Source organism: Rattus norvegicus, chromosome 7 (genome assembly GCF_036323735.1).
Source record: "Rattus norvegicus strain BN/NHsdMcwi chromosome 7, GRCr8, whole genome shotgun sequence".
Taxonomy (NCBI): Eukaryota; Metazoa; Chordata; class Mammalia; order Rodentia; family Muridae; genus Rattus; species Rattus norvegicus.
In genome coordinates this window covers 825,747-852,843 of record NC_086025.1, presented here as the reverse complement: position 1 = coordinate 852,843, position 27,097 = coordinate 825,747, and the positions used below count along the sequence as shown (strand labels likewise).

Sequence of the window (27,097 nt, the reverse complement as noted above, 5' to 3'; positions counted from 1 at the left end):
AAGGCACCTTTCAGGGGCCATCCTGGGCATGGTTGGGCCTGCACAGGGCAGGACTGGTGGTCATCTCAGGCTTGACCCTCACCCTGGCCTCACAGCCCCAGGCTGAGGTAGTTTTGTCTCAGGGTGCTCCCTGCCCTGGAAGCCTGGAACCTGGCAGGAGTCATCCTGGTTGTGGTCTGCCCGCTAGGGTCTTTTTTTTTTTTTTAAAGATTTATTCATTTATTATATATAAGTACACTGTAGCTGTCTTCAGACTCACCAGAAGAGGGCATCGGATCCCATTACAGATGGCTGTGAGCCACCATGTGGTTGCTGGGATTTGAACTCAGGACCTCTGGAAGAGCAGTCAGTGCTCTTAACCACTGAGCCATCTCTCCAGCCCCCGCTAGGGTCTTTTAAGCACTGGTCTGGTGGTCTTTTTGGGCTCACTCCTTTCTTGGGCTGTGTGGTCAGTCTTTCTGCATCAGCTTCCTGTGTGCTCAGATTATAGGCCTGGGCTGTTGTGTTCCTTGAGATTTTTAAATTAACTTAAAGTTATTATACTGAGATTAACAAACAAATAAACAAGGATGCAGCAGTACACATCTTTAATCCCAGTAGTCAGGAGGGAGAGTTCTAGGCCCAGCAAGGATTACACATGGAAACCCTGTCTCAACACAAAACAAAAAAGCAACAGTAAATAAGAGGGGGGCGGGTTGAGAGAGAGAGAGAGAGAGAGAGAGAGAGAGAGAGAGAGAGAGAGAGAGCTCAGTGGTTAAGAGCACTGACTGCTTTTCCAGAGGTCCTGAGTTCAAATCCCAGAACCACATGGTGACTCACAGCCATCTGTAATGGGATCTGATGCCCTCCCTCTTCTGGTGAATAAATGAATGGACGACTGACTGACTGACTGAATGATTGAATAAATGAATGAATGAATAAATAAATAAATAATTCTTTAGAAAGAAAGGAAAGAAAGAGGATGGTCATTCTACACCGGAATTATTTAATCTTAAAAGGAACCATGGGTAGAGGCTTTTCTGCCAGTTGCCACTGGGTGGTAGCATTGTTTCCGTTGAGATTTCATCCAGGGCAGTAACAAAACCTATTTCACTTCAAGCCTTAGCTGTCAGCCTTTACAGACCTCTTACCCGCTAGGAGTTATTTCCCCCTTCAAGCCTTACACTGTCAGACAGCGTCACTCTTTTTTAGAACTAATATCTAGCGAGCCCTAGGCTATCTCCAAACAGCCGAGTGAGATCCCAATTGTTTGGGATTTTAGTTTAGTTTTTTCTTTTCTATTTTTTTTTTTAAGATTTACTTATTTTATGTACGTGAGTACACTGCCTTCAGCACACCAGATCCTGCTACAGATGGTTGTGAGCCACCATGTGGTTGCTGGGAATTGAACTCAGGACCTCTGGAAGAGCAGTCAGTGCTCTTAACCGCTGAGCTACCTCTCCAGTTCCCTTTAGTTTAGTTTCTAGCATTATTTTGTGTGTTTTTTAGCAGTTAAAAGAGTAATTTATTTAGAGGAATATGGCTTTTTAAATCTTTATTTTATCTCTTACATTGTTTAAAAATTATTAATATTTTGGAGGTGATGGGAATTACATTGCCTAGGTCAGTCTAAGACTTGCATCTTACTACTCCAGTTCCTAAATCTGACATTTCGGCCACCACCATGTCAAGTGGTCACTTATTCTATTAGTCTGCAAATAATTAATGAGTACATGTACAATACTTAGATTTGTAGGTCACCTAGACTCAACTAAGGCACCCAGAATACTGACTGATAAAATGTTTCGGGTGTGTGTGCATATGAGGTTGTTTAAAGGAGATGTTGGCGAATGAACTGCTAATCTGAATGGGAGGATCTGCCTTCCGGCAGGCACCGTCCAATCAGCTAGGGGACCAGAAAGAACAAACAGGGCAGAAGAAAGGTGATTTCCTCTTTCCTAAACCTGGAACACTTTAATTCTGTCCACAAGGGCAGAGTGGTGAACTCCCAGCAATCTAGGACTCAACCTTTAGCCTTTAGCCTCACTCTGAGGGTTATGGTGATCAATTTTCCTGGATCTGAAGACTTGGACATGGACTGAGACCTCAGTTACAGACAGCCTGTTGTGAGACTTCTCAGCCTCTATGATTACTGCTCCTGGTAATTCCCTTTCCTATATCTATATCTGTTTACCCTGTAGGTTCTGCTTTGCTGGATAAAACTAACACAGTCTATGCTGGGTACAAAGATAGGCTTCTAGGGAGAAGGAAATTAATGACATGGTTTCTTCTCCCAAGGTAGTGAAAGCACAAACAAGGGTAGTACAATGTTATAGGTGTAGTTAGAAACTTAAAAACTTTTGTTAAATTTATGTGTATGGATTTTGCATGTCTGCCACATATGTTTGGGTATCTGCAGAGGCCTGAAGGGGTCATCAGCTCCCCTGGGACTCAAGTTCCAGGCAGGTGTGAGCTGTTGTGTATGTGCTGGGATTGGGACTTGGGTCCTCTGGAAGAGCAGCAAGTGCTCCTAACCCCTCAGCCATATTCCCAGCCCTCTATGGCCTCGGCTCTTTAAGCTGATACAGGCACAGAACTACAGGCACAGAAGTATAAAGGGCACGGCGTGTTTGGGAACCTGCCATTAGCTCTCCATTTTCAACTGGGAAGTGGGTCTAAAGGGCAGCATGGGGCAAGCACCATGAGCCAAGCTGAGGGATGTGATGGCAAATGGAGTGCTTCCTTCCTTTTACTCAGCTCCATCGAAGTGAAGTGAAAACGCCAACTACGCCAATATTTGGTGAGAAATTTGGGGGTGGGTTGGTGAAAATACTATGGAAATGAGAGGGTTCTTTGAAGATGTGAAGGACTTGTGTGCTAGCTGATAGCTTCCTGTGTAAGATAAGGAGACAGGAGGATACATTCGATTGACACGGGGTCATGACACCTAGATGTTCAAGGCCATATTTCAGCTTAAATTTGGTAGTATAAACACTACAGCAAAGTAGTAGAGCTTGTTTATAATGACTGCATTTGTTTAATGAGGACCTTTTTTAAAAGTTTTTTTTAAAAGATTTATTTATTTATTATATATAATTTACACTGTTGCTGTCTTCAGACACACCAGAAGAGGGCATCAAATCCCATTACAGATGGTTGTGAGCCAACGTGTGGTTGCTGGGAATTGAACTCAGGACCTCTGGAAGAGCAGTCGGGGCTCTTAACCACTGAGCCATCTCTCCAGCCCTAATGAGGATGTTTTAGTTTAACCCCACAGGATTATTTCCTTTAAACCCAGAGCAAGGGACAGTCATGAAAGCAAACAGAGCATTCAGTGCCCATTAAGCTATGTCAAGCGGTTTGGTATAGAAAATTGAAAAATTTAAAGTTTACTTATAAATTAGCCTACTAGACTTTTATTGTCTTCTTGTGTACATTTTCTTGCTATTCATAATGCTACATACGCTTTAAATACAGCCCTTTCCCGGCAGGCTGCGTAAAATAAAGGATTATTAGACTTATAACAAAACAGAGTATCAAAATCTACTCTTTCATGGAAAAGTGGAGTTGTCTGAAGACAGCGAGGAGCGAAGTTATTTTCTTACTGTGTTGCTACGTCTGCCTTCAGCTCAGGACTCACGGCCTCCCGAGGGTCTAGGACGGTACACATCATTCTTCTGCTGGGTTTAAGCATTCCCAGGGACACAGCCAGAATTGTGTCTTAGGAAATTTCTAGAGCCTCAGGCTGGCAGGTAGGAGGGGAGAAATGAACAGGCAGTTTTAGATGCTGTGTCTGGGAGCAGATGACAGATACTCACGACCTGAATTGCTGAGGAAGGGAGGGTGGGATGGGGTCTGGTACTTAAGGAGGCAGAATTAATATCTCTATGTGTGAGGGAGGAGGGAAGAGATTAAAATAATGACCTCATTGTGGACCCTGGCAACTGGGTAGAAGGGGATTTTCTTGAACATTTGTAGGTGCTGATAAGTGTGTTAAACATTTATTTACTGGATGTAGGTTGGGAATGCATGTACAAGAAGAAGGACAGCCAGCTACAAAGAGTGATGATTTCGATTCCTAACAGGTTGAGTTCAAGTCTTTGGGCTTCTTTCTTTTTTTTTTTTTTTTTAAAGATTTATTCATTTATTATATATGAGTACACTGTAGCTGTCTTCAGATACACCAGAAGAGGGCATTGGATCTCTTTACAGATGGTTGTGAGCCACCATGTGGTTGCTGGGAATTGAACTCAGAACCTCTGGTAGAGTAGTCGGGTGCTCTTAACCGCTGAGCCATCTCTCCAGCCCTTTGGGCTTCTTTCTTAGTTCTCATACCATGTGCGGCAATGCAAAGTATTAGTGTATACTGCATTTTGGGGCATATTGAATGCTTGCTATCTATTCTCTGCATTAATTCTATGAATTCTAGGGCTCGGTAGTGGCAGTGCTTAGCCTCTGAGAGATCTCGCATTTGAGCCCAGCATTTAAACAAACAACCCCCCAGAAAGTAAAGACTTAAATGCGAAGAGTTTAAACAGCTTTATGAGCCTCTGCTATGTTTAATAGCTCCTTCAGGGCCTGCTTATAAAGCAAGGACTCTAAGTTGACCAATGCTAGATGGACCCAGGTGGTAGGTGTTCAGAGGCAGCTGGAAATCAGAGGCTAGACACTAAGAGCGAGATCTGCGCTGAAATCAGAGATGTGGGGTCACTTGAATTGAGGTCAGAATGACGACCGAAATCACCAGATAAGAATGTGTATTTGAGAAGAGAAAGAGGAGCAAGATAGTTCTGTTAAAGATACTCACGTAAACATTGCAGAGGAAGACAAGTCAGCAAGGGCCAGAGAAATTGATGGGCGGGAGAGCTAGGAATGATTTCACAGGAGCCACGAGAGGAGAGAGCTATGGACGTGTCCATTGGTTAGAGCAAGTAGGAAGTCATTAATGACCTTTGCTAGATCGCTTTATGGAATGGTTGGGACAGACAGCTTGTAAAGTGAGCTGTAAAATCAGCAGACAGGCCTGTTACCTGTTTTCCTGGTTTTTCTAATTGTTCTGTTCCAGATTACCAATGTGTGTATGTGTGTGTGTGTGTCTGTATGTGCCTGTATGTGTCTGTATGTATGTGTGTTGGTGTGTGTGTGTCTGTGTGTATATCTGTATGTGTGTATGTATGTCTATATGTGTGTGTGTCTGTGTATGTCTGTGGGTGTGTATATGTGTGTATTTGTATGTGTTGGTATGTGTGTGTCTCTGTGTGTATGTCTATATGTGTGTATATCTGCATGTGTGTGTCTGTGTGTGTCTGTATGTGTGTGTGTTTGTTGGCCATGTACACATCATGGTATGTGTGAGGATCCAGAAGATTTGCCCTCTGTAAATACTTTAAGGAATGGATTGGTGAAAGGAGCTGGTCCTATTTGAAGAGCTTCGTCATTGCTCTTCTCTGTGCCAGACCTCACAGTGGGAACTGTGACTGCTCCCTGACTTGCATGCGATGGGTCTCATCGGATCATGGATCACAGTGTGTCCAGGGCGTGTGGCAGCATGAGAGGCAAGGTAAGTGTAGCTGCTGCAGAGCACGGCATAGCCAAAGCAGTGTTTGCAACGATCCTTGCAGACCCTTGGCTAACTGGCCATGGTGCTCCCAGAGGTGACATAGGTAGAAAGCTCTCTACATGCTGAAAATTTCTACAACAAGCTAACAAAAGGCTACCCTGAGTCATAACAGCAGAGAATTAGGGCCCCTCAACTAATTTCCAGATTTGAGCTAGTTTGAAGACCCAAAACTCTTCAAATGAAGAGGAGACCAGATCTGCTTGAGAATGAACTTCATTATAGTTCTGAAAATTTTGGGGGGGTGGAGGGAGGCTGAAGAGATGGCTCAACAGTTAAGAGCACTGACTGCTCTTCCAGAGGTCCTAAGTTCAACTCCCAGTGACCACATGTTGGCTCACAACCATCTGTAATGGGATCCAATGCCCTCTTCTGGTGTCATGAAGACAACTATAGTTTATTCATATACAATAAATAAATAAACAAATCTTAAAAATTTTCCTTCTTATTGTTGGAGAATTGTATACGTGCACATAGTGTGTTTTGATCAAACCTACCCTCATGCTCTCACCTCTAATATTCCCCTAATTACCCTCACCATGCTTCCCTCCCAAGATCATGTGCTCTTCCTAAAAGAAAGCCCATTGGGTCCACTTAGTACTGGCTGTAGTATGCACCTGGGTGTAGGACTGTCTACTGGAGCATGGGTAGCCCCTCAGGCCACATCCCTGGGGAACACTGACTCTGTTTCCATCCATAGCCATCAATTGGCAATAGGTCCTCAGCGCATTACTTGTATGTTACCCTGACTTGTAAACCACATGACCCAAAATGCTCTAGTCATGGGTGAGTGCGGCTTTCAACAGGTCCAGGCTGCTTTGCTGATGTCAGTGTGTGATCCAGCAGACCTGATGGTATATTAGGTGCTGGTGACAGATGGGGATGCTGCTTGGAGCCTTTCACAGCTCCTCATAACTGAACCAAAGCAGGGAAACTTGGAATTTTTTTTTCAGCAAGGATCTGCTGTAATATGCAGACAGATTTATTTATTTATTTATTTATTTATTTATTTATTTATTTATTTATTTTTAATTAATTTATTTATTTGACAGGGTTTCTCTGTGTAGCCCTGGCTGTCTTGAAACTTGTTCTGTAGAATAAGTTGGCCTTCTCCTCAGAGACTGGCCTGTATCTGACCTGCTGGGATTAAAGTCTTATGTTACGGGGGTGGGGGAAAAAAAAAGTCTTATGTTACCCTACCCAACAACTCTTCCGCTTTTGAGAGACAGCATTCTTTGTTGGTCTGCTTTTGGGCCTTAGTAGAAATTGAACATTTGACAATGGGCCACTAAGCTACCATGCAACCTGAGCTGTCCAATATGAACTGAGTGTTATTTGGCACACCCAGGTACAAAGTTGGATGTGAACTGCAACAAGCCATCCTCAAATGGGTGTGGTATGTGTGTGACTGGGCCCCAAGGCACAGGTCAGTTACATGAAGAAATTGCCCAAATGCATATAGGTCTTGTACATGTTATAATGTCACCTGCCCCAAACGTGCACCTATGGCTTCGTGGAGTGTGGTCTGTGATTGATTAACTAAGGAAGAGAGGATTCATGGGGTGTGGCCTGTGATTGATTGACTGAAGACGAGAGGCTGCTGGGACCTAGTTTGTGGGTAACTCTGCACACTATGCACCCAGCAGTGGACAGTAACAGTAATATAGTTCCTTTCTGAGACAATCTCCAAGGACACCAGGGAAAGTAGGTCTTCACAGTGGGCAGAACTTGAGGCAGTACATATGGCTGTGCATTTTGCTCTGAAGGAAAATGGCCAAATGTGCAAACATAAACCGATTCATGGGCTGTAGTCAATGGTACGGACAAATGGCTGCCAGGCATGTGGGAAGAGCAATTGATGAGAAAGGCATTTAGGGAAGAAGTATGTGGATACATCCGTAGGGCAGAGGGCTTCTTGAAGGCTCTTGGTGTTACCACATTCTGTAATTAAAGCCAGACAGGCCACCATCTAGAAAGGATAATAAACACTTCAGGAAAGAAGGTATGCGTTTCCCCTTCAGGGAAGACTGACACCTGCTGAGGCTCTTGCTGAGAGTAGAAGAAACGCAAAACGTGATGAACACCAGGTAAGGCCACATGGCCCATCGCAGAAATGAGACATGTCAGTACTGTGAACACTTCTGTTCTGAAGAATAATACATTTCCAGAAACTCACAGCTGGTCACAGTGCAGAGGAAAAGGTGTCTGTGGAGCTCTCTCTGTGTCTGACCTCCTTGCCAGAGAGTCAGGGAATATCTTGGAAGAGGAGGTTGAAAAGTTGTGGGAGCAAGAACTGGTGAAATCCCTGACCAAATAATGCCACACAGACTCAGGGCTATCAGCATCCCAGCCCCACCCCTGGTTGAGGAACTACTGATATTTGATGGATGTTGAGGGAGAAAGAGCAATTTTCTTTAAGGGGATATTGACTATATGGGATTCAGGGGTTATTTAGGGGTTATTTAAAAAGTGAGGTGCCGGGGGGGGGGCGAGAGAGAGAGAGAGAGAGAGAGAGAGAGAGAGAGAGAGAGAGAGAGAGAGAGAAGCCCTAAGCAGCTAAGAGTCTTGGCTATTCTCACCTGCATGGCAGTTCATAACTGTCTGTAACTCCAGTTCCAGGGCATCTGATGCCCTTGTCTGACATCTGCAGGCATCAGGCACACACACACACACACACAGACACACACACACACACACACACACACACACGAATAAACAGACATAAATTGGAAGGAGGGTCAGGAGGTAGGGGAGGCTCTGGGGGAGGAGTTAGGGGGAGATAATATTAACCATGTTATGTGACCAGAACATATAACATGCACATATGAAATTCTCAAAGAACTAATGACAATATCATTTTGAAAAGAACAGTAGCCAAGATGGTAGTATACACATTTAATCACAGCACTTTGGAGGCAGAGAGGCAGGCAGATCTATGTAAGTTCAAAGTCAGTCTGGTCTATATACTGAGTTCTAGGACAGCCAGAGTAGCATAGTGGGACTGTGTTTCAAAAAACCCCAAAACTCCAAATAGTGCATTTCTAGTTCTATATAAGATAGGTGAAATTATGACACTATTGTTTCATTTGGAAATTAGGCACAAAATGAGGTGTGACCAATTGGGTGTCAAGTTGACCAACGGTGGAATTTTGGTAGTTAATCCTTCAGGGTGGCAACTTGATCAGATCTGGAAACTAAGAAAAATGCCTCTGGGCTGGTCTGTAAGGGATTAGTGAGGAAGGAAGCTCCTCTCCAAGAACGAGTGGCACCTTCTGATGGAGGTCTAGACCCGAATCTGAGAGAGAAACTGTTGGTTACCCGTCCTTGATAACTTAGAACTCTGCTCTCTTGGCCAGCATAGACTGAAGACCTGAGGCTCACCAGGACACCTCCTGGCCTTTCAGGACAGCCTGAGACTGCTGAGGTGTTTGGCACTGGGTCTGTCTAGTGTGCCGTCATCACAGACAGTGAGTGCTGTGTAAGCTGATCTAAACATCCCCTCTGTAATATATTATTAGTCTACCAATCCTTTTCCTCTGGAGAACTCTAGTACAGACATATATAATGTAGCTTGATCACATTCACCTCCATTCACCTTTTTACCCCTCTTCTATGGAGCCCCTTTCTCTAACAAGCTCTCTCCTACAGTCACATCTTTTCTGCGTGAGGGACCTTCTGAGTGTTATTAGCATGTTTGCACTAGCATGGGTGGAGAGTTAGTGACTGTATCATGGGCACCTGGTATGGGCGGCCCCATCGGTTTTCACACTAAGACTGAAAATTCAACAGAGAACAGACTGTGAGTTTGTTAATTTGTTGCTCATCTTGGTTTGTAGCCCTGGCTATCTTTGAACTTGATGTAATTCTCCTGCCTTAGCCTGTCTAGTGCAAGGACTATAGGCAATATGCTACCTACCACACCTGGCTCAAATGGACTGTTCTGTCGGTGGTTGTATGTCAGCGCCTCACAGTTTCCAAATGTCTGACTCAGGAAATGTTTGTTGAACAAAAATGACCTGACTCTCATAGTATACAATATATAATATAATATGATATGTGATAGATAGTATACGATACAATATGATATATGACATGTGATATATGATAATATATATCGTTTTCTAACTGGATAAGGGTTGGGGAGAAAAGAAAGATGTGCTGAAGCAAATGCAGAGGTAATGAAAAAGCTGTGCTTCTGGTGACAGTGGCCGGTCTTTTGTACCAGCGAGGAGAGAGGCTGAGAATCATTTGAGCTCAGGTGTTCAAGGCCAGTCTAGGCAACAGAGTAAGGTTGAAAAACCAGAAAAAATTTGTCCTCTGGGGCATACTGGAAACTGCCTGCTAGGATTAAAGAGTAAGCTATAAGAAAGAATATGGTAAAGTCAGATGTGGTGGGGCATGCCTTTAATACGAGTACTCAGGAGGCAGAGGCCAGCAGTTCTCTGTGAGTTTGAAGCCAGCTTCACACTATTCAAAATAATAGACTGGTCTATATTTTGAAGCTTAATGTATAGCAAGACCCTGTCCCAAAAAAATTAAAAAGAGAGAGAGAAAGAGTACAAACTAGGAGAAAGGGGGTTAGGTGTTGGCACCTGAAAGCCTTAATGATGGACAAGGAATCTGAATTGTGTAGATTCTCGTCTTGCAGGTGTTGCTGGGGAGAGAGGCCTCCTTAAGTTGTTACCTCATTACCTCTACCCTTATCTTTGACCTTTACTCATAGTGATTACAGGGTAGCCAACACTTAAAGATTAACAGAAGATGCAGAGCCCTTCTCCAGAGCTCTAGCAGAGACAGGCAACACTAATGTCTGTTGTGGTTTGCCCTGGAGTTATCTGTATTTTGATGCTAATTCCACTGCCCCAAGTCACTGCCTATGTCACTGCTCAGGAATCAGGTAACTTTGCCAGAATCTCCCTATTGAATTTGTAAAGTTCCTAAGGGATGGACCGTACCGGGCTTTGCATGTGGCGGTTTGAGTGTAGGAAAGTGTGTGGTGGCAGGAAACACTGGGCTGCTGTGGGATGTGTTTCTGCCAAGATATCTAGCAGGTATCTTGGGGCACCGAGGTGCCAGATCTAGCGAGGTAAAAGACACCAATACTTTTTTTATTTTTATATTTTTACAACAACAAATCTCTCCTTTTCTTTTTAAATTGTTTTGTAGTTAGCCGGAGAAGCCGTGGGCTACTGCATAGCATTTGCATTTTGATGCACACATATCATTATACTTCATTATCCCCTCCCACCCCCACCCTCTTCTTACCACTTCTCTCTGGTCCTCTTTCTTCCTGAAAAGTTTTTGCTTTCGTGTCACATGGGTCCCATTACCCTTTTGGAGACAGGGTCTCATGTGACCTCAGACTTCCTATGTAGTAGTTGAGATGCCTGCTAAGTAGACACTGGACCAATTGAGATACATCATAGCAATGAAATGAATTTCAACAGCCCTTCAGACTGGTCTATATTTAAAATTTGCTCTTCCAACCTATTCCCCATCAAATAATCCTTGTCTAATGTAGCTTCCAGTGCCACTGTAAGATCCTTAAACTTTTCTAACCTTTATTTTAATTGTATAGATGTGTTGCTCGCATGTATGTCTGTGCATCATGCGACCAGAAGAGGGAGTCAGATCCCCTGAGATTGGGTTACAAATGGTTGTGAGCTGACATGTGGGTGCTGGGAATTGAATCTGGGTTCACTGGAAGAACAACCATTGCTCTTAACTGCTGAGCCACCTCTCCAGTCTCTCCTCCCATGCTTTTTTGAGACAAAGCTAGGAATGTTTCATTGTAGAATATGTAACTTTTCTTTTCTTTTTTTTCGGAGCTGGGGACCGAACCCAGGGCCTTGAGCTTGCTAGGCAAGCGCTTACTCTACCACTGAGCCAAATCCCTAGGCCCACTTTTCTTCTTTTTTAAGATACCATCTTGACATATGACTGACACTCTGGCTTCCCTCTTCTGAAACACCTGGCACTGTGTAACTTAACTCCCGTTAAGATGTCTGTCACATCCTTACTGCCTTCTCTCAGTTTCTCTTACTGGCAATCAAGACCTGGGCTGGTGCAAATGGTCTTCTATTAAACCATATCCAAAGCCCTTTGCGTGACAAAATCTATTCTCTTTCTATTCAAGGACATTCCCTCATAATGTGGTTTTACCTGGTGACTCTTGTGGGCCTTTACTACCTTCTGCGTTGGTATCGTGAAAGGCAGGTGGTGAGCCATCTACATGACAAGTATGTCTTCATCACGGGTTGTGACTCTGGCTTTGGGAACCTGCTGGCCAGACAGCTGGACAGGAGAGGCATGAGGGTGCTGGCTGCATGTCTGACTGAGAAGGGAGCAGAGGAGCTGAAGAGCAAGACATCTGACAGGCTGGAGACAGTGATCCTTGACGTTACCAACACAGACAGTATTTCAGCAGCCACTCAGTGGGTGAAGGAGCATGTTGGAGACAAAGGTATAAAAAATATTTTCACTTTTAATTTGTTTAGGCAGGAAAATGCAAAGCTGTATAATATATACATGCCAAGAAACAGGGTTTAAAACACTGGCTTTGTCACTTGAAGGACTGTCATGACTTTGTCCTCCCACCTTCCTTCCTTAAAATCTTCAATATAGTGATATTTATTTCTTTTCATTTAAGAATTCATTCTTCAATAATTTTATGCAGTATATATTTTTATACTCTTTTCTCCACCAACCCAACATCACACTCTTTCTTTCTCTTAAAAATAAAAACACAAGGAAAAGGCCACTAAAAACAAGGTGTCTGACCTATGCTGCCTAATTGTACCTGAGTGCTGGCCACACCCTGGACTATGTTGACCTACTCAACTGAAGAAAACTGATTTTCCCTCTCACAGCATTTACTATTTGCTAATAGCTTCTCAGTTATTGGTGAGACTGTTGCTGTTTTCAGACACACCAGAAGAGGGCATCGCATCCCCTTACAGATGGTTGTGAGCCACCATGTGGTTGCTGGGAATTGAACTCAGGACCTCTGGAGGAGCAGTCAGTGCTCTAACCGCTGAGCCGTCCCTCCAGCCCCAGAGATTTTTTTCTTGGGTCATTATTGTTATTCTCTTTGTTATTATCAGTTTTTCTTGATACTACGTAGCCCTGAGTAGTCTGGAACTCCTATATAGAGGAGGCTGGCCTTGAACTCACTGCATTTTTCTTCCCTGTGCTGCCTGGCCAGTTTCATCATTCTCTCCAGAAGCTTCCATAGAATGTGACTTTCTTCCTAACTGAACATATTCCTTAAAATTTATTTTTGGTTTTGAAAAATATTTATTTATGTATATGAGTGTTCTATTTGCATGTTAAGCCTGCATGACATAAGAGAACATCAGGTCCTGTTATAGAAGTGAGCCACCATGTGGTTGCTGGGAATTGAATTCAGGGCCTCTGGAAGAGAAGCCAGCGCTGTTACTTCTGAGCCATCTCTCCAGCCCTGATTCTTTGGAATTTAAAATCCAGAAGTATTGTATACTCCTCTCTGTCTGTCTCTGTCTTTGTCTCTCTGTCTCTCTCTCTTTCTCCTCCCCACTAAGCCCTTCCAAGTTCACAGTGGTTGACAAATTTCCTTAAAATTTAAACCTGCAATCAGGGTTCTATTTATTTTCTCTAGATTATCGCATTTCTTAGGGTTTGGTCTGACTTATAAAATAAAAAATATCTTAGTTAAAGTTACTTTTGCTGTGGAACACCGTGACCAAAGCAACTCAGGGAAGAAAGGGTTTATCTGGCTTATACTTCCACACCATTGTTCATCATTGGAGGAAGTCAGGACAAGAACTCACGCAGGGCAGGAACCTGGAGGCAGGGGATGCAGAGGCCACGGAGGATGCTGTTTACTGGCTTGCTCAGCCTGCCCTCTTATAGAACTCAGAACCACCAGCCCAGGAAGAGCACCACCCGGAATGGGCTGTGCCTGCCCCCATCTCTCTCTCTCCTCTCTTTCTCCTCTCTCCCCTCTCTCTCTCCTCTCTCCCCTCTCTCTCCTCTCTTCTCTCTCTCCTCTCTCCTCCCTCTCTCTCCTCTCTCCTCCCTCTCTCTTCTCTCTCTCTCTCCTCCCTCTCTCTCCTCTCCTCTCTTTCCTCTCTTCTCTCTCCTCCCTCTCTCTCCTCTCTCTCCTCTCTTCTGTCTCCTCTCTCTTTCCTCTCTCTCTCCTCTCTCCTCTCTTCTCTCTCTCTCCTCTCTTCTCTCTCTCCTCTCTTCTCTCTCTCCTCTCTCCTCCCTCTCTCTCCTCTTTTCTCTCTCCTCCCTCTCTCTCCTCTCTCCTCTCTTCTCTCTCTCCTCTCTCCTCCCTCTCTTTCCTCTCTTCTCTCTCCTCCCTCTCTCTCCTCTCTCTCCTCTCTTCTGTCTCCTCTCTCTTTCCTCTCTCTCTCCTCTCTCCTCTTCTCTCTTTCCTCTCTTCTCTCTCTCCTCTCTCCTCTCTCTTCTCTCCTCCCTCTCTCTCCTCTCCTCTCTCTCCCCTCTCCCCTCTCTCTCCTCTCTCCTCTCTCTCCTCTGTCCTCTCTCTCTTCTCTCTCTCTCCTCCCTCTCTCTCCTCTCCTCTCTTTCCTCTCTTCTCTCTCCTCCCTCTCTCCTCTCTTCTCTCTCTCCTCCCTCCTCCCTCTCTCTCCTCTCTCTCCTCTTCTCTTCTCTCTCTCTCTCTCTCTCTCTCTCTCTCTCTCTCTCTCTCTCCCTCTCTCTCTGATGTGATAGTTCACAGTTGTTATTTCAGCATTTGGGAGGTTGAAGGAAGAGGATTATTAGACACAGCTCACCCTGGGCTCTGGAGAGAGATGTAGTCTCAGTTTTGATTCTTTTCTCTAGCATTTTTTAGTTATTAAGGAAAATGTGTCAACACAAGTTGTTGCTTTTATCAGAAATCTATTGATTTATGTTTTGTTGTTTCAGGACTCTGGGGTTTGGTTAATAATGCAGGTGTGTTTCAAGCATTTGCCTACATTGAGTGGTGCCGACCGGAGGACTGCATGTCTATCTTTCAAGTGAACCTCATTGGTTTGGCACAGGTGACTCTGAGCATGCTTTTCCTGGTAAAGAAGGCTCGGGGCAGGATCGTCAACGTCTCCAGTGTTTTGGGAAGAGTTGCATTGTTTGGAGGATTCTACAGTTGCTCCAAGTATGGAGTCGAGGCATTTTCGGACGTGCTAAGGTACCTTAGATACCTGGGCCTCGCGCCACTGCCTATACCGCCGCTGCAGACCCTGAGTTCTGTGCTTCACGCAGCACCTCGTTTCCTTGCTCCCCACATCTTTTCTGTTATTTGACACAGATCTCCCGCTGTAACCCTGGCTAGCCTGGATCTCACTGTGTAGCACTTGTTGGCCTGGAGCATAGTAGGTACCCTCCTGATTTGGCTTTCTGCATGCTGAGATTGCAAATATGAACTTGTTTGTTTTGAAACAAACACCTTACTTTTAGGTAGCCGAGGCTGGCCTTGGACTCCTGAGCATGCTGCTCTAACTTCCCAAGGACTGAGGGTACAGATTTGTGCTGTTGTCTAGCTAAAATGCCTTTTTAGGCAGGATCTTACTATGTCCTGGCTGGTCTGTCAACTCAAAGAATCTGTTGGCTTCGCCTCTCAAGTGCTGGGGTTAAAGTGTGCAGGAAAGCATCGTAGGTTCAAAAGTCCCATATGTGGATATTGTTACTGCTTCACGGAAACTGAGACCAAAGTTCAATCCCCCCAATTCATCTGTAAGTTAGGATTTGGCAGGATGGTGGTCCAGGCCGAGGCCCTTGGCTTCTGTAGCTACCTCACACTTAGTTCTCAAGATGTGTCCCTTACAAGATTCCCCTTCTGAGGAGAGGGTGGCTTTGTTTTTCTTCCTGGAAAACAACTTGTCTCTGTCTCTCCATGTGATGCCTTACCCTGAATCTTCTTACTTGATAGCCTGCTTTTTTTTAGATTATAATTTCAATTTACCGTGGGACCCCTAGGTCTTGCTTGAATCTAGAGCTCATTGTGTTTGTGTGTTTGCTACTGTTGATCGAACTCTGGGTCCTATATACACTGAGGTCCTATATACATGTCCTGTCCTGAATTCACATATATTTTAAAAAATTATTTATTTTATGTATGTGAGTACACCGTAGCTGTCTTCAGACTCACCGGAAGAGGGCATCGCATCCTCTTACAGATGGTTGTGAGCCACCATGTGGTTGCTGGGAATTGAACTCAGGACCTCTGGAAGAGCAGTCAGTGCTCTTAACCACTGAACCATCTCTACAGATCCTGAGTTCATGTATCTTATAGTCACTGACACCACATTGTGTGTCATCAAGCCATATTGTAAGAATTTTACATCTTTTCTTGTGGTTCTGGGCCCTTATGTATTAGGTAAAAAATCATTGAGCTGTATCTCTAACACCCAGATTATTTAAGGTACTGCCTTCACTCTACTGTGGGACTACAGAAAGGAGGTTAAGTACTTGCCTGTGTCACATGGGTAATAGCAGACAGAGTTGCTGCCTAGACCTAAGATTGGCTCTCTTCCAGTCAAGTACCCTGGTCCAATCCGCTGTGTACATAAGACCATGTGTAGTCACTTTATATTTCTGTATAAACTCTCTTTAGCAGGGGTTGATCTTGGGAAATGAGACTCAAATATGACCTCGTGGTAGTGATTAGCTTCCCCTGGATATAGTACATTATCACAAGTAGTTTAAAGTTTATGGTGGTTTTTTTTTTTTTTTTTGTTCTTTTTTTTTTTATTCGGAGCTGGGGACCGAACCCAGGACCTTGCGCTTCCTAGGTAAGCGCTCTACCACTGAGCTAATTCCCCAGCCCCCCAAAATAGGATTTTCAAATATTGTATTAAATGAAGTATGTTAAACTTCTCCATCTTTTTTTTTTTTTTTTTTTTTTTTTTTTTTTTTTTTGGAGCTGGGGACCGAACCCAGGGCCTTGCGCTTCCTAGGTAAGCGCTCTACCACTGAGCTAAATCCCCAGCCCCTTTATGGTGTTTTAAAACAACAAGATTATAGTTCTTCCGAGTCAAAATATCTGAAGTGAAGGTCATTGACAAAACCTCCTTTCTGAGGGCCTGGGGAGGCTCTGTCGCTTGCCTTGTCCTGGCTGCCTACCATCTTCCTTCTTGTGGTGAAGGCAGAACTTACCTGCTCTGAGATTTCTGAGGGGGCTCAGTCTTAACTCAGTTCATACACAGAAGCACTTAGCACAGCACCTTCACAGTCAATTCCTATGTTGCTTTTTCCCCTTCCCCTCTTGGGTACCTAATGCTTCAAAAACATTTATTTTTATTTTATGTGTATGAGTGTTTGTCTGCACATAGGTGTGTGTACTGTGTTCATTTCTGGTGCTTGTCCAGGTCAGAAGACTGTGCCAGATGCCCTGGAACTGCAGTTATGGCTGGTTGTAAGCTGCCATGTGGGTGCTGGGAAGCAAACCCTGGTCCTCTGGAGAAGCAGTGTGTGCTCTTGTTGAAAGAGTAGCTTAGGACTGGTGAGATGGATCAGAGGACAAAGGTATATGCCACCAAGTCTGAAGACCTGAGTTCCATCCCTGAAACTTATGCATGCAAGAGGAGAGAACTGACTCCTGCCAGTTGAACTCTGACCTCCAAAAAGTGTGATATGGTAAACACATACACACACACACACACACACACACACACACTCATGCATGCAAGCACACACATATACACATATACATATATGCACACAGACTCACTCATACACACACACTCATTCATGCAAGCACACACACATATACATAAGCATACACAGACACACTCATATACACACTCATGCATGCAAGCACACACATACACACATATACATAATGCACACACAGATACACTCATATACACATACTCATACATCAAAGCACACTCATACACACATACATGCACACATATACATAAACACATATTAAAATGCATACACATGTGCACACACATGCATGCATGCACAAACATGCAAAGAAAAGGAAATCTAAGCAATGCAGAAGAGCAAAACAGATTAATGGTTAGAGGAGTAGGTGTAATCATGTTCCCATGATTGGATCTAGGCATGTTTAAATTACTGTTTTCTTTTTTCCTATTTTTTGTTCTTTATTTTATGTTTCTGAGACAGGGTCTCACGGTGTAGCCCTGGCTGGCCCAGAACTCACTATGTAGACCAGGCTGGTCTGGAACTCATGGGGATCCACTCTGCCTCCTAAGTACTTGGATTCAAGGTGTGTACCACCACTCTTGGCTCTCTGTCCTTTAAAATCTGCAGTAAAACTGTTGTTGTTGTTGTTGTTGTTGTGTGTGTGTGTGTGTGTGTGTGAGAGAGAGAGAGAGAGAGAGAGAGAGAGAGAGAGCTGAAATGGTGATTGTTTTCATCAAAGGTGGTAACTTAAAGTTTGGTTTCAGACGTGAGATTCGAGATTTCGGGGTGAAAGTCAGCATAATTGAACCTGGAAGCTTCAAAACGAGAATGACTGACGCAGAGCTAATCATTGAGAAAACCAAGAAAACCTGGGAGGCAACCCCTGAGCACATCAGGGAGTCCTACGGACAGCAGTTTTTTGATGACTGTAAGTTGTGTGTGTGTGTGTGTGGGGGGGGGTATGCAGTGTGTGGGCTGTGCTTCCCTGCACATTTGCAGAGAGCAGAGGTAGACTTTGGGTGTCATCTATTACTTTCCACCTTAGTCCCCTCATCCCTTCCACCCTCCCCATATATGGTCTCTCTGTGCAGCCCTGGCTGTCCTGGAAACTTGCTCTGTAGACCAAGCTGGCCTCGAACTCACAGAGGTGTGCCTACTCTGCTTCCCATGTGTCAAAGGTGGCTGCCGCCTCCACTGGGATCCCCACAGTAGTTCTGAGACAAGGTCTCTGAACAAACTGGCTCATCATTTCAGTCTGGCTGGCTGACATCCCGGGAGTTAGCTCTCTCCCTCCATCCTGGGGTTACGACCATGGCCTGGCTTCTGTGTAGGTTCTGGGTATCTGAGTCAACCAATGGCACTCAGACACATGCATGCTTTCCCCATGCATGGCTGCAGGTCCCCAGCCCCAGGTTCTTTGTTGTTGTTTGTTTTTCATAGAGATTTTAGAGAAAATGGATATGTTTGTATAAGGAAAAAAACACCCTCTGGCATGTACCCCATACTACACACAAACACATATATAGGGAATGCAATTCATGATTATATTCTGTCGAAATGCCCACACGAATTTGTCGGCGCCTGCACCGACACGGTGCCGAGAATTGGGCGAAAGCCTGCGGGATTAAAGAAACACACACACAGGTTATCTGTGTCAAGCCAGGAGAGGAAGAGAGAGAGAAAGAGAGAGAGAGAGAGAGAGAGAGGGAGAGAGAGAGAGAGAGAGAGAGAGAGAGAGAGAGAGAGACTCCTGTAGCTTTATTCACCACTTATTATTATTATTTTTTTTGGTTCTTTTTTTCGGAGCTGGGGACCGAACCCAGGGCCTTGTGCTTCCCAGGCAAGCGCTCTACCACTGAGCTAAATCCCCAACCCCTATTCACCACTTATATACCCAAGTTCCCCAGGTAGAAAATATCTGGGAAGCACAGTGGGAAACCCTGGCTCATGACTACCTGGCTCGAAACAAAAGACCACTAGGAGACCTGAATTAATTAGGGAGAAATCCGAGAAGACCAGCCTAAATCTCAAGGACAAAGGCTGAGAAAGCAAAAGGCAGGAGCAAATTGACCACCGCCCAGGTGTGGCCCAGGTGTGGCCCAGGTGTGGCCCAGGTGTGGCCCAGGTGTGGCCCAGGTGTGGCCCAGGTGTGGCCCAGGTGTGGCCCAGGTGTGGCCCAGGTGTGGCCCAGGTGTGGCCCAGGTGTGTCGGTTCCACATGCATCAGCCCGGCTCAAAGCATTCCGTGATTATTTTCTTCTTGTGCTGTAAATTCATGGGAGAGGCTTTGTCCAACAATTTCAAGACTTTATGGCAGTCATCTTAGGGCTAAGTAACCCTGTATGGCCCTGTTTGTGGCCATACAGTCACAAAGCAGCCGAATCCAATATGGCTCCCTACACAAATTCATAGAGACCGGCACATTAACTGTTGCTTGGATTTGTTAGATTGGAGAGAAAAAGCGTGGCATTGGAATTATATGTTTGTATGTGTGTTTGCATATGTTTACATGTGCTTATGCTTGTGTATATGTATGTGTGTTTATGTTTTAACTGTGTACATATGTATGTGGTTTTTTGTTTGTTTTTTAAAAAAGATTTATTCATTTATTATGTGTATGTGAGTACACTGTCTCTGTCTTCAGACACACCAGAAGAGGGCATCAGATCCCATTACAGATGATTGTGAGCCACCATGTGGTTGCTGGGAATTGAACTCAGGACCTCTGGAAGAGCAGTCGGTGCTCTTAACCACTGAGCCATCTCTCCAGTCCCCACATGTACGTGTTTTACATGTGAATCTATGTGGGTACATATATGTGTGTGTGTGTGTGTGTGTGTGTGTGTGTGTGTGATGTCATGTGATGATCAATCCCAGGGCCATGCATGTTCTAGGCGAGAAGCCTACCATTGAGCCACATGCCCATCCTTCAGGGCATATTTTAGGAGTGAAGAAAATGTTCTAAAATTCAAATATGAAGATGATCATACAACTTTAAATACACTGGCTAGATTTTATGGTATATAAGCTATAACAAAAATGCCCAGATTTACAACTGAGGGCCAGCAAGATAGCTTAGTTGGTGAAGGTATTTGCTATCTAAGTCTGGTGACCTGAGTTCAATCCTAGAACCCACATAAAGGTGTAGGAGAGTGCCAACCCCACAAAGGTGTGCCCTGACCTCCACACATGTGCATTCAATAAATAACAATAACATTTCTGATTGAAAGAGGAGATTTGTGTACTTATATTGAATGAGTCATGAAACTGAGTTTTAAAAATAAAGTTTACTAAGGAAGGGTGTGGTACACACCCCAAATCCCAGCATTTGGGAGGCAGAGGCAGACAGATCTCTGTGAGTTTGAGTCCAGCTTGGTCTACATAGCACACATGTTCCAGGCCAACCAAAACTACATAGAGAGACCCAGACTCAAACAAACAGAAAAACCCCAGAATAAACTTGTTTCTAGAATTAAGTAAAAACACAGGTTTGATCTTTATGTTCGTGGTGATCACGTTGGGGAGCACGGGTTTGGCCTGGACTCTTGGTCTTCCTTCACAAAAGTTCACAGACATGAACTGTAGTTAGACTCCTGTGACCATGTGCAGCGATCACTTAGAAACAATCCAGAGAAGAGCTGGCTGACCTCCCTCCTCTGCTCCTTCAGTTTGCAACACCACCAGACGAGAACTGAAGAAGTGCAGCACGAACCTGAGCCTGGTCACAGACTGCATGGAGCACGCTCTGACCTCTAAGTATCCTCGCACCCGATACTCAGCTGGCTGGGATGCCAGACTTTTCTTCATCCCTCTGTCTTATTTGCCTACATCACTGGTAGACTGCCTACTGGCCATATCTAGGCGCAAGCCAGCTCAGGCAGTCTGAAGGATCCTGGGTCGGCGGCTCTGGGAATGAAGAAACAACTCAGTTATTCCCAGCTCAAGCTGTGTGCGCTGACATACTTTCTTGCCTAAACCACGTAAGGGCTGTCTTTTCCTCTCTCTACACCCACAGGCACCTGGCCTCGCTCTATAACCCTGGCTGGCAGCAAACTCATAGAAAACGTCTGTCTCTCTCTTAATCAAGGCGTTTGCATTCCAGGCGTACAAAACTTAGTACTAACTTAGCCACTTTTTCCTGGGGATATTTCCATATTGTGTTATTCTTTCTTGTCCTATTAAAAAGTGTCCCATAGAAGAACAATTTACCCTTTTTTCTCCTTAGATTTATTTTTAACTTTGCGTACGTATACGTGTCTTTGTGTGGGTATGTCCAGGAGAGTGTCAGTGCCTAAGGATTGTCAAACATGGCAGAACAGAGGCAGTTGTGAGCCTCCCTAAGTGGGTGCTGGGACTTGAACCCTGGTCCTCTACAAAAGCAGCAAGTGCTTTAACCACTGAACCATCTTTTCAGTCCTCAAAGCCTGACTCTGTTTTTTTAAAAATGATTTATTTATTATTTTTATTTTCTGTGTATTGGTCTTTTGCTGCATGTGTGTCTATGTGAGGGTGTCAGATCCTTTGCAACAGGAGTTACAGACAGCTGTGAGCCACCGTGTGGGTGCTGGGATTTGAACTCAGGATCTCTGGAAGAGCAGCTGGAGCCCTTAACTGCTGAGCCACCTGTTTAGCCACCCCCCTCCCCAACCCTGAGCCTGTTTTGATGTCATGACTTACCTATATATTTACAGTTCTGTCAAGAATTCTTATTTGAGAACACTGAACAGTCACGTGAATCTGTGTGTATGTTTTAGAAATTGGTCTGTGCGATGACACCTGTGACACACATTGCAGTTTTCTTTATTGTTCTGCTTTTTTTTAAAATAATCTTTTTTTAGATTTCTTTCTTTCTTTGTTTGTTTGTTTCTTTCTTTCTTCTTTCTTTCTGTATAAGTACACTGTATCTGTCTTCAGACACACCAGAAGAGGGCATCGGATCCCTTGTGAGCCACCATGTGGTTGCTGGGAACCAAACTCAGGAAGAGCAGCCAGTGTTCTTAACCACTGAGCCATGTCTCCAGCTCTAGAGTAACTTTGTTTTTTAAATAAAGAAGACAGAATTTCACTATATAGCCTAGGCTGTCCTGGAACTTGCTATATGTGGACTAAGTTAGCCCCAAACTCAGAGAGGTTTACCTTCCTCTGCCTTCTGAGTGCTGAGATTAAAGGTGAATACCACCATAATATGCTGTAGTAACATTTGTAAAAACCTTCCTTAGATTTAATTACTGCATTGATATAAACTTAAAAAATTAGACTCTGGGATCATTGCTGAACAGGAAGCAGAAAGACTGAAAAGCCAGAGGATCAGGAAGTTTGTGTCTCTTAGTAACATCAGAAACTACACCACATCTCACCAACATGGCTACCTAAACAGAAGCTGAACAAGGAAGACAATAAAAACACTAGTGTGGACGGGAAGCCCAACAGGTCTCAACCCTACACAGAGAACGATAGGCAACTAAGGAACCCTGAGAGTGGGAGAAACAGTGTTCCCCAGGAAAGAGCACACCCACTGGCTCTCCAGTACCAAACGGCCAGCCCTGACAATAAAAGTGATGTATTACAGGCTGGGTAGGTTATACCGGTACAAATTTATACCTGACCACCTAGAAGCACCTTACAGCCAATCTTCTAGGTGGACAGTCCAGTGTCCATAGAAGGAGCTCACAAGAGGAATCCCCTACCCCAGGTAGAGCTGGGCTGGGGGCAGGGCTCAGGGGTGGAGGCTCTGCCTAGAACCCCTAGTGAGGAGTTGTTTGTGGGGGTGTGGCCTAGTACTACTGCACTTGCCTCCCATTCAGAAAGTCCTAGTTTCAAGTGTAGGTAGCCCTAGGAATGAATCTTGAGTTGACTGGACTCCAACCGAAGTCTAACAGGAAATACCAGGAGAAGTGTAGGTAACTAGTTTTCTCAGACACTGCTGAGAGGCACATCCTAGGATGCCCAAAACCTACAAGTCTTCAATGGGAAGGCAGAGGTATATAATATCTTCTTGCCAGAACTCTCAGCATGAGCCACCAGCATGGTGCTATCCACCGGGCTGAGAGTTGGTTGGGCTGCTCCCTGAAATTCACACCCACTGGGAGCCTCAGAGTGTGAAGCTACTTGGGAAGAAGGCTGTGACAGAAGCCAGGGGTTCAGAACATATCATGGGAAGGCCAACTGAGCTCTAAGTACAACGTCAGGCACTCTTAGAAGCCAAAGAGCCTGCTCAAGTGGTGGCTCACACCTCAAATACTTTCCCAAGACAGACTGCACACTGGAGATGCTAAAGCAGGAGGGATTCTCATCAAGACCCTGATGGTCAAATAACACCATAATGAAGAACACATAGAGATGGGGAGTGCTAGAATGAGACATGAAACACAGACCACCCAAATCCCAGATCTGGAGGAGGTAGGAAGGAGATTCCCTGGAGCTGCTCAAGACTATAGTCTCCAGGATTTGGGATTTAAAGCATACAGAGCCAGAGAATTCCATTCCTGCTGTTTTAAGCCAGCTGGCTATGGCCACTTAAAACAGCCCAGCACTGCCTCTAGCTGCCCAAGAGGGGACGTGGGCTGTACTCCATGCAGTGGTTCTGGGCGTTGCATGTTGCTGTGGCCTTCTGCCTCCCTGGTGTGAACATGGTGAGAAGGCGCCTTGGAGACTCTTGGCTCCACAGCAGTGCTCAGAACACGCCATTCTTCCTTTCTGAGACCACTTCTGCCGTCTGAGAGATCAGGTTTCCTGGAGACAGCACCCCTCCAAGCATGAGCTAAGCTATCCTAACTACCATCTGATAAGCATTCTGTCACCCAACTTTCAAGGCAGCTCTCTCTGCCTGGATTCTACCTGTCTGTATCCCAAAAAGCCAGTATCCATCTGTCTGTCTATCTCTTTCTCTTTCAAAATGGTCTCACGTAGCTCAGGCTGGCCCCCAACTCACCATGCAGCTAAGGCTAACCTTCAAGTCCCAGATTTCCTTCATACCTGGATGTTAGAGTGCGTTTATGTGGTGCTGAGATAGAGCTCAGGGTTTTATGTACCCTAGGAAAGCCTTTCACCAACTGAACCCCAGCCCTGCTCCACCTGCATTCTTTGAGACAGAGTTTCTATAGCCCAGGATGGTCTAGAATGCATCATCTACCTATGTCTTTTTTCCCTAATGCTAGGATAACAGGCATATGTCCTCCACACCCTTCTTTCCAAACAATGAACATGCTCAGGGTCTGGTACTGGGTTATCATATGGCCATGAGGAAGGTAAAGGACACTCAGCCAAAACAGAGGTGCATTGCCACAGTCACACAGACAGCCTGGACAGATCTGACACGGTGAGCACCAGCTTTGACTGCCACTACTTGAAGCAAGGTCCTCCAGTGTCAGGACAACCATTCATGCAAAAAAGAATGAACCTGTCCCAAGCATCCGAGGAGTGGGAGACCCAGAAAAGCATATGTCAACGTGGACATTTGAAAAATGGAGATGGGGAGGCAGGGAAGCAGCCAGAGCTGGACACAGTTGGAGGGACCCAGGCAAACAGGGAATATTGGGGCAGAGGCCATGAGATGTCAGCAGGCAACAGGTCAGCAGGACTAGTGTGGGTACAGGGCTTCTAGTGTGGGTATGAGAGGAGCAAAAGTAGGAATGGCCAGATTCTGATACAACATAAATGTGAGAGGGAGCTTAGACAGTCTCAGTGCCATTTAGGGACATTGTAGACACTGATGGGTGGTGTGGTGTTTACAGGGTCTCCTATAGTGGTCTCTGCAGGTGTCAGGGGAGCATACAGTGGCTCTGTCAGACCTATGACAATCAGGCAGGCTCTGGATGCAAGTGGGTGTCATGGGGCAGGCCCTGTGTACAGCCTGGTTTTGGGACATTTCCAGGTGCCCCATGGGTGGCAAAATAAAGGCAAAGAACCCGGGGAAGCAGGCAGTTTCCATGCACAGGACATAAATACCTGTAGACCTTTCTAGAATTTCCACAGACCATCTGTTACTAGTCCTCACCATAGAAGGCACCAACATTCTGTCCTCTACTTCAGCTTGGTGAGACAGCTAGTCTAACTCCAGTAGGAAGGCCTCAGGGAAGACAGGAAGAACTCACAATGACCCCTTTTACTATTGAAACAGGGTCTTCCTATGGAGCCCAGAGTGGCCTATGGTCCTAATACTCCTGCCTCACAGTGACTGGAAATTCCAATCTGCCTTCAAGAGCAATTGACTCATAGCTTAGGAGGGAAGATCAGATTAAGGTCATCTAAAGCCCCAGGGTGGTAGGATTACCAGGGTCCTAGTAGGTTTCTCCAGCCTAAATTACAACCTGAGTCAGTGCTGCTATGTGGGACACCACCTGCCACCCAGTGATGTCACATCTTGGAACTCTTTGTCAAACATTGGCTGTTACGGGAATGAAGTAACCACACAATAAACACTGGTCTGGACACTCCTAGGTCAATAATCCCCTGTCAGAAATGCCTTGAACTGCATCATTTTAGAATCTGGATCCTTCTGGCTTTTAGTACATTTATAAATACAAAAAAGAGAGATGGGCATAATAATTTAAGCCTGTGATTCCAGTCATGGAAAACTGAGTCAGGGTGATGGAAGATTGTAAGTTCCAGGCCAACCTGTGTTTCAAGAAAAAAAAAAAAGTCATGGTGAAGATTCCACTCAAATAGAAACCAAAAGACTTTCACATGGGCCCTGCCATCCATTGGTCAGCATTCTCATTGTCACAGCCACAGGGAGACACTCTGGAACATTTCCCACTGTTTCTCTTTGGAATGCAATCCATCCCATGATTCTATGTGAGGATTGGGAGAATTTAGGAGTTTATAATTAGGGACGATCTACAGCTGTGGCAAAGCCTTTTCCCAGCACATGGCAGCCCCAGGTTTGGCCCCAACAGTAAAAATAAAATCATAAACAATAATACCAACAAAATGTCATGAAGCCAACACTCCTGACCCATCTCTCAAAAGTTCCCAGGAACCTGGCTCCACATTTAGGACCCAGCATGGCCTCTGTGACCTGTTAGAAGGGATCTAATATGGGAATTAGTACAGTATGACTTACCCTTGTGGATACCTGTGGTGACAGTCACCACCCAACCCTCTGGAAATCCATCTACCTGGGGGGCTCTGCACTCATGTCACCAAGAAAGCCCAGGCCCTAAGGTCAGCATGGGCAGGTGGTGAAGAAAACTTGTCTCTCATGAACATCAGTTGCTGCTCCTGGCCTGACTCAGTCCTCGGGGGCCAGTGTCATCCCAGAAAGTGTGGGTGTCAACGGCTCTTCAGGCCAAGGCTGGGATACTGTTCAAGTTCCACAATGCACAGCACTGCCCATTATAGAGCTAAATGTTCTGCAGCTAAAAGGGGTGGGTGCTCTGCTAGCCACGCCCCTCCCAGCAGTCTTTAGTGCACTCTGAGTGGTGCTTCAGATGTGCGGGACTTCTTGAGGCTACTCCCGTGGAGAATGGTAGATTCATCAGAACGGGGCACAGGGTGAGTTCAGAGCACAGCTGGGAGGAATTTAGGGGTGCCAAGCCTTGACCAAGAACAGATCCTGGGCTGACAGGCAGTTGAGCGGGAGAACTGGCATCCAAAGAGTGACTACCTGAATTCCTCTTAGACCAAAAGCCCTGGATCTGAGCTACTTTGGTGCGTGCTCCTGAGCAGGGTCCCAGACGCAGCTCGGAACTGGGGTTGTGCATGGACTTTGGTGCTGGCAGCAAGTGGCTTAGCCACAAAGTGCCTAGCTTTCCCATCTGTGGCCCACTCAAACTCCTCTGTTTTATGCTAAGTGTGTTCTGGTATAGTTTGAGACAAGGTATCTTGTAGCAGCCCAAATTCACTTTGGACAACACTGTAACACAAA

General features: G+C 45.1%; 1 protein-coding gene across 3 annotated transcripts; it reads left to right on the top strand.

Moving 5' to 3' along the window:
- Nucleotides 1-1,893: 1,893 nt before the first annotated feature.
- On the top strand, nucleotides 1,894-21,437 carry Hsd17b6 (hydroxysteroid (17-beta) dehydrogenase 6). 3 transcript variants are annotated; one of them, XM_017594688.3, is made up of 6 exons: nucleotides 1,932-2,140; nucleotides 2,737-2,779; nucleotides 11,733-12,059; nucleotides 14,507-14,765; nucleotides 17,995-18,158; nucleotides 20,898-21,437. In XM_017594688.3, exons 3-6 carry the CDS (start codon nucleotides 11,747-11,749, stop codon nucleotides 21,113-21,115), a joined length of 954 nt encoding a protein of 317 aa, XP_017450177.2. In that variant the 5' UTR covers nucleotides 1,932-2,140; nucleotides 2,737-2,779; nucleotides 11,733-11,746; the 3' UTR covers nucleotides 21,116-21,437. The 3 variants fall into 3 exon arrangements, with proteins under 3 accessions (NP_775427.2, XP_017450177.2, XP_063119152.1); XM_063263082.1 differs by lacking the exons at nucleotides 1,932-2,140; nucleotides 2,737-2,779 and adding exons at nucleotides 4,003-4,064; nucleotides 5,436-5,539; NM_173305.2 differs by lacking the exon at nucleotides 2,737-2,779 and having other exon boundaries at nucleotides 1,894-2,140.
- The last annotated feature ends 5,660 nt before the right edge of the window (nucleotides 21,438-27,097 follow it).

Excerpts from the sequence above, each read along its gene's own strand:
- Hsd17b6 (XM_063263082.1), top strand. The coding sequence starts at position 4,009 with ATGTACAAGAAGAAGGACAGCCAGCTACAAAGAGTGATGATTTCGATT. Across the intron at positions 12,060-14,506 it reads GGAGCATGTTGGAGACAAAG|GACTCTGGGGTTTGGTTAAT; the intron begins GTATAAAAAATA and ends TTGTTGTTTCAG. Across the intron at positions 14,766-17,994 it reads GCATTTTCGGACGTGCTAAG|ACGTGAGATTCGAGATTTCG; the intron begins GTACCTTAGATA and ends GTTTGGTTTCAG.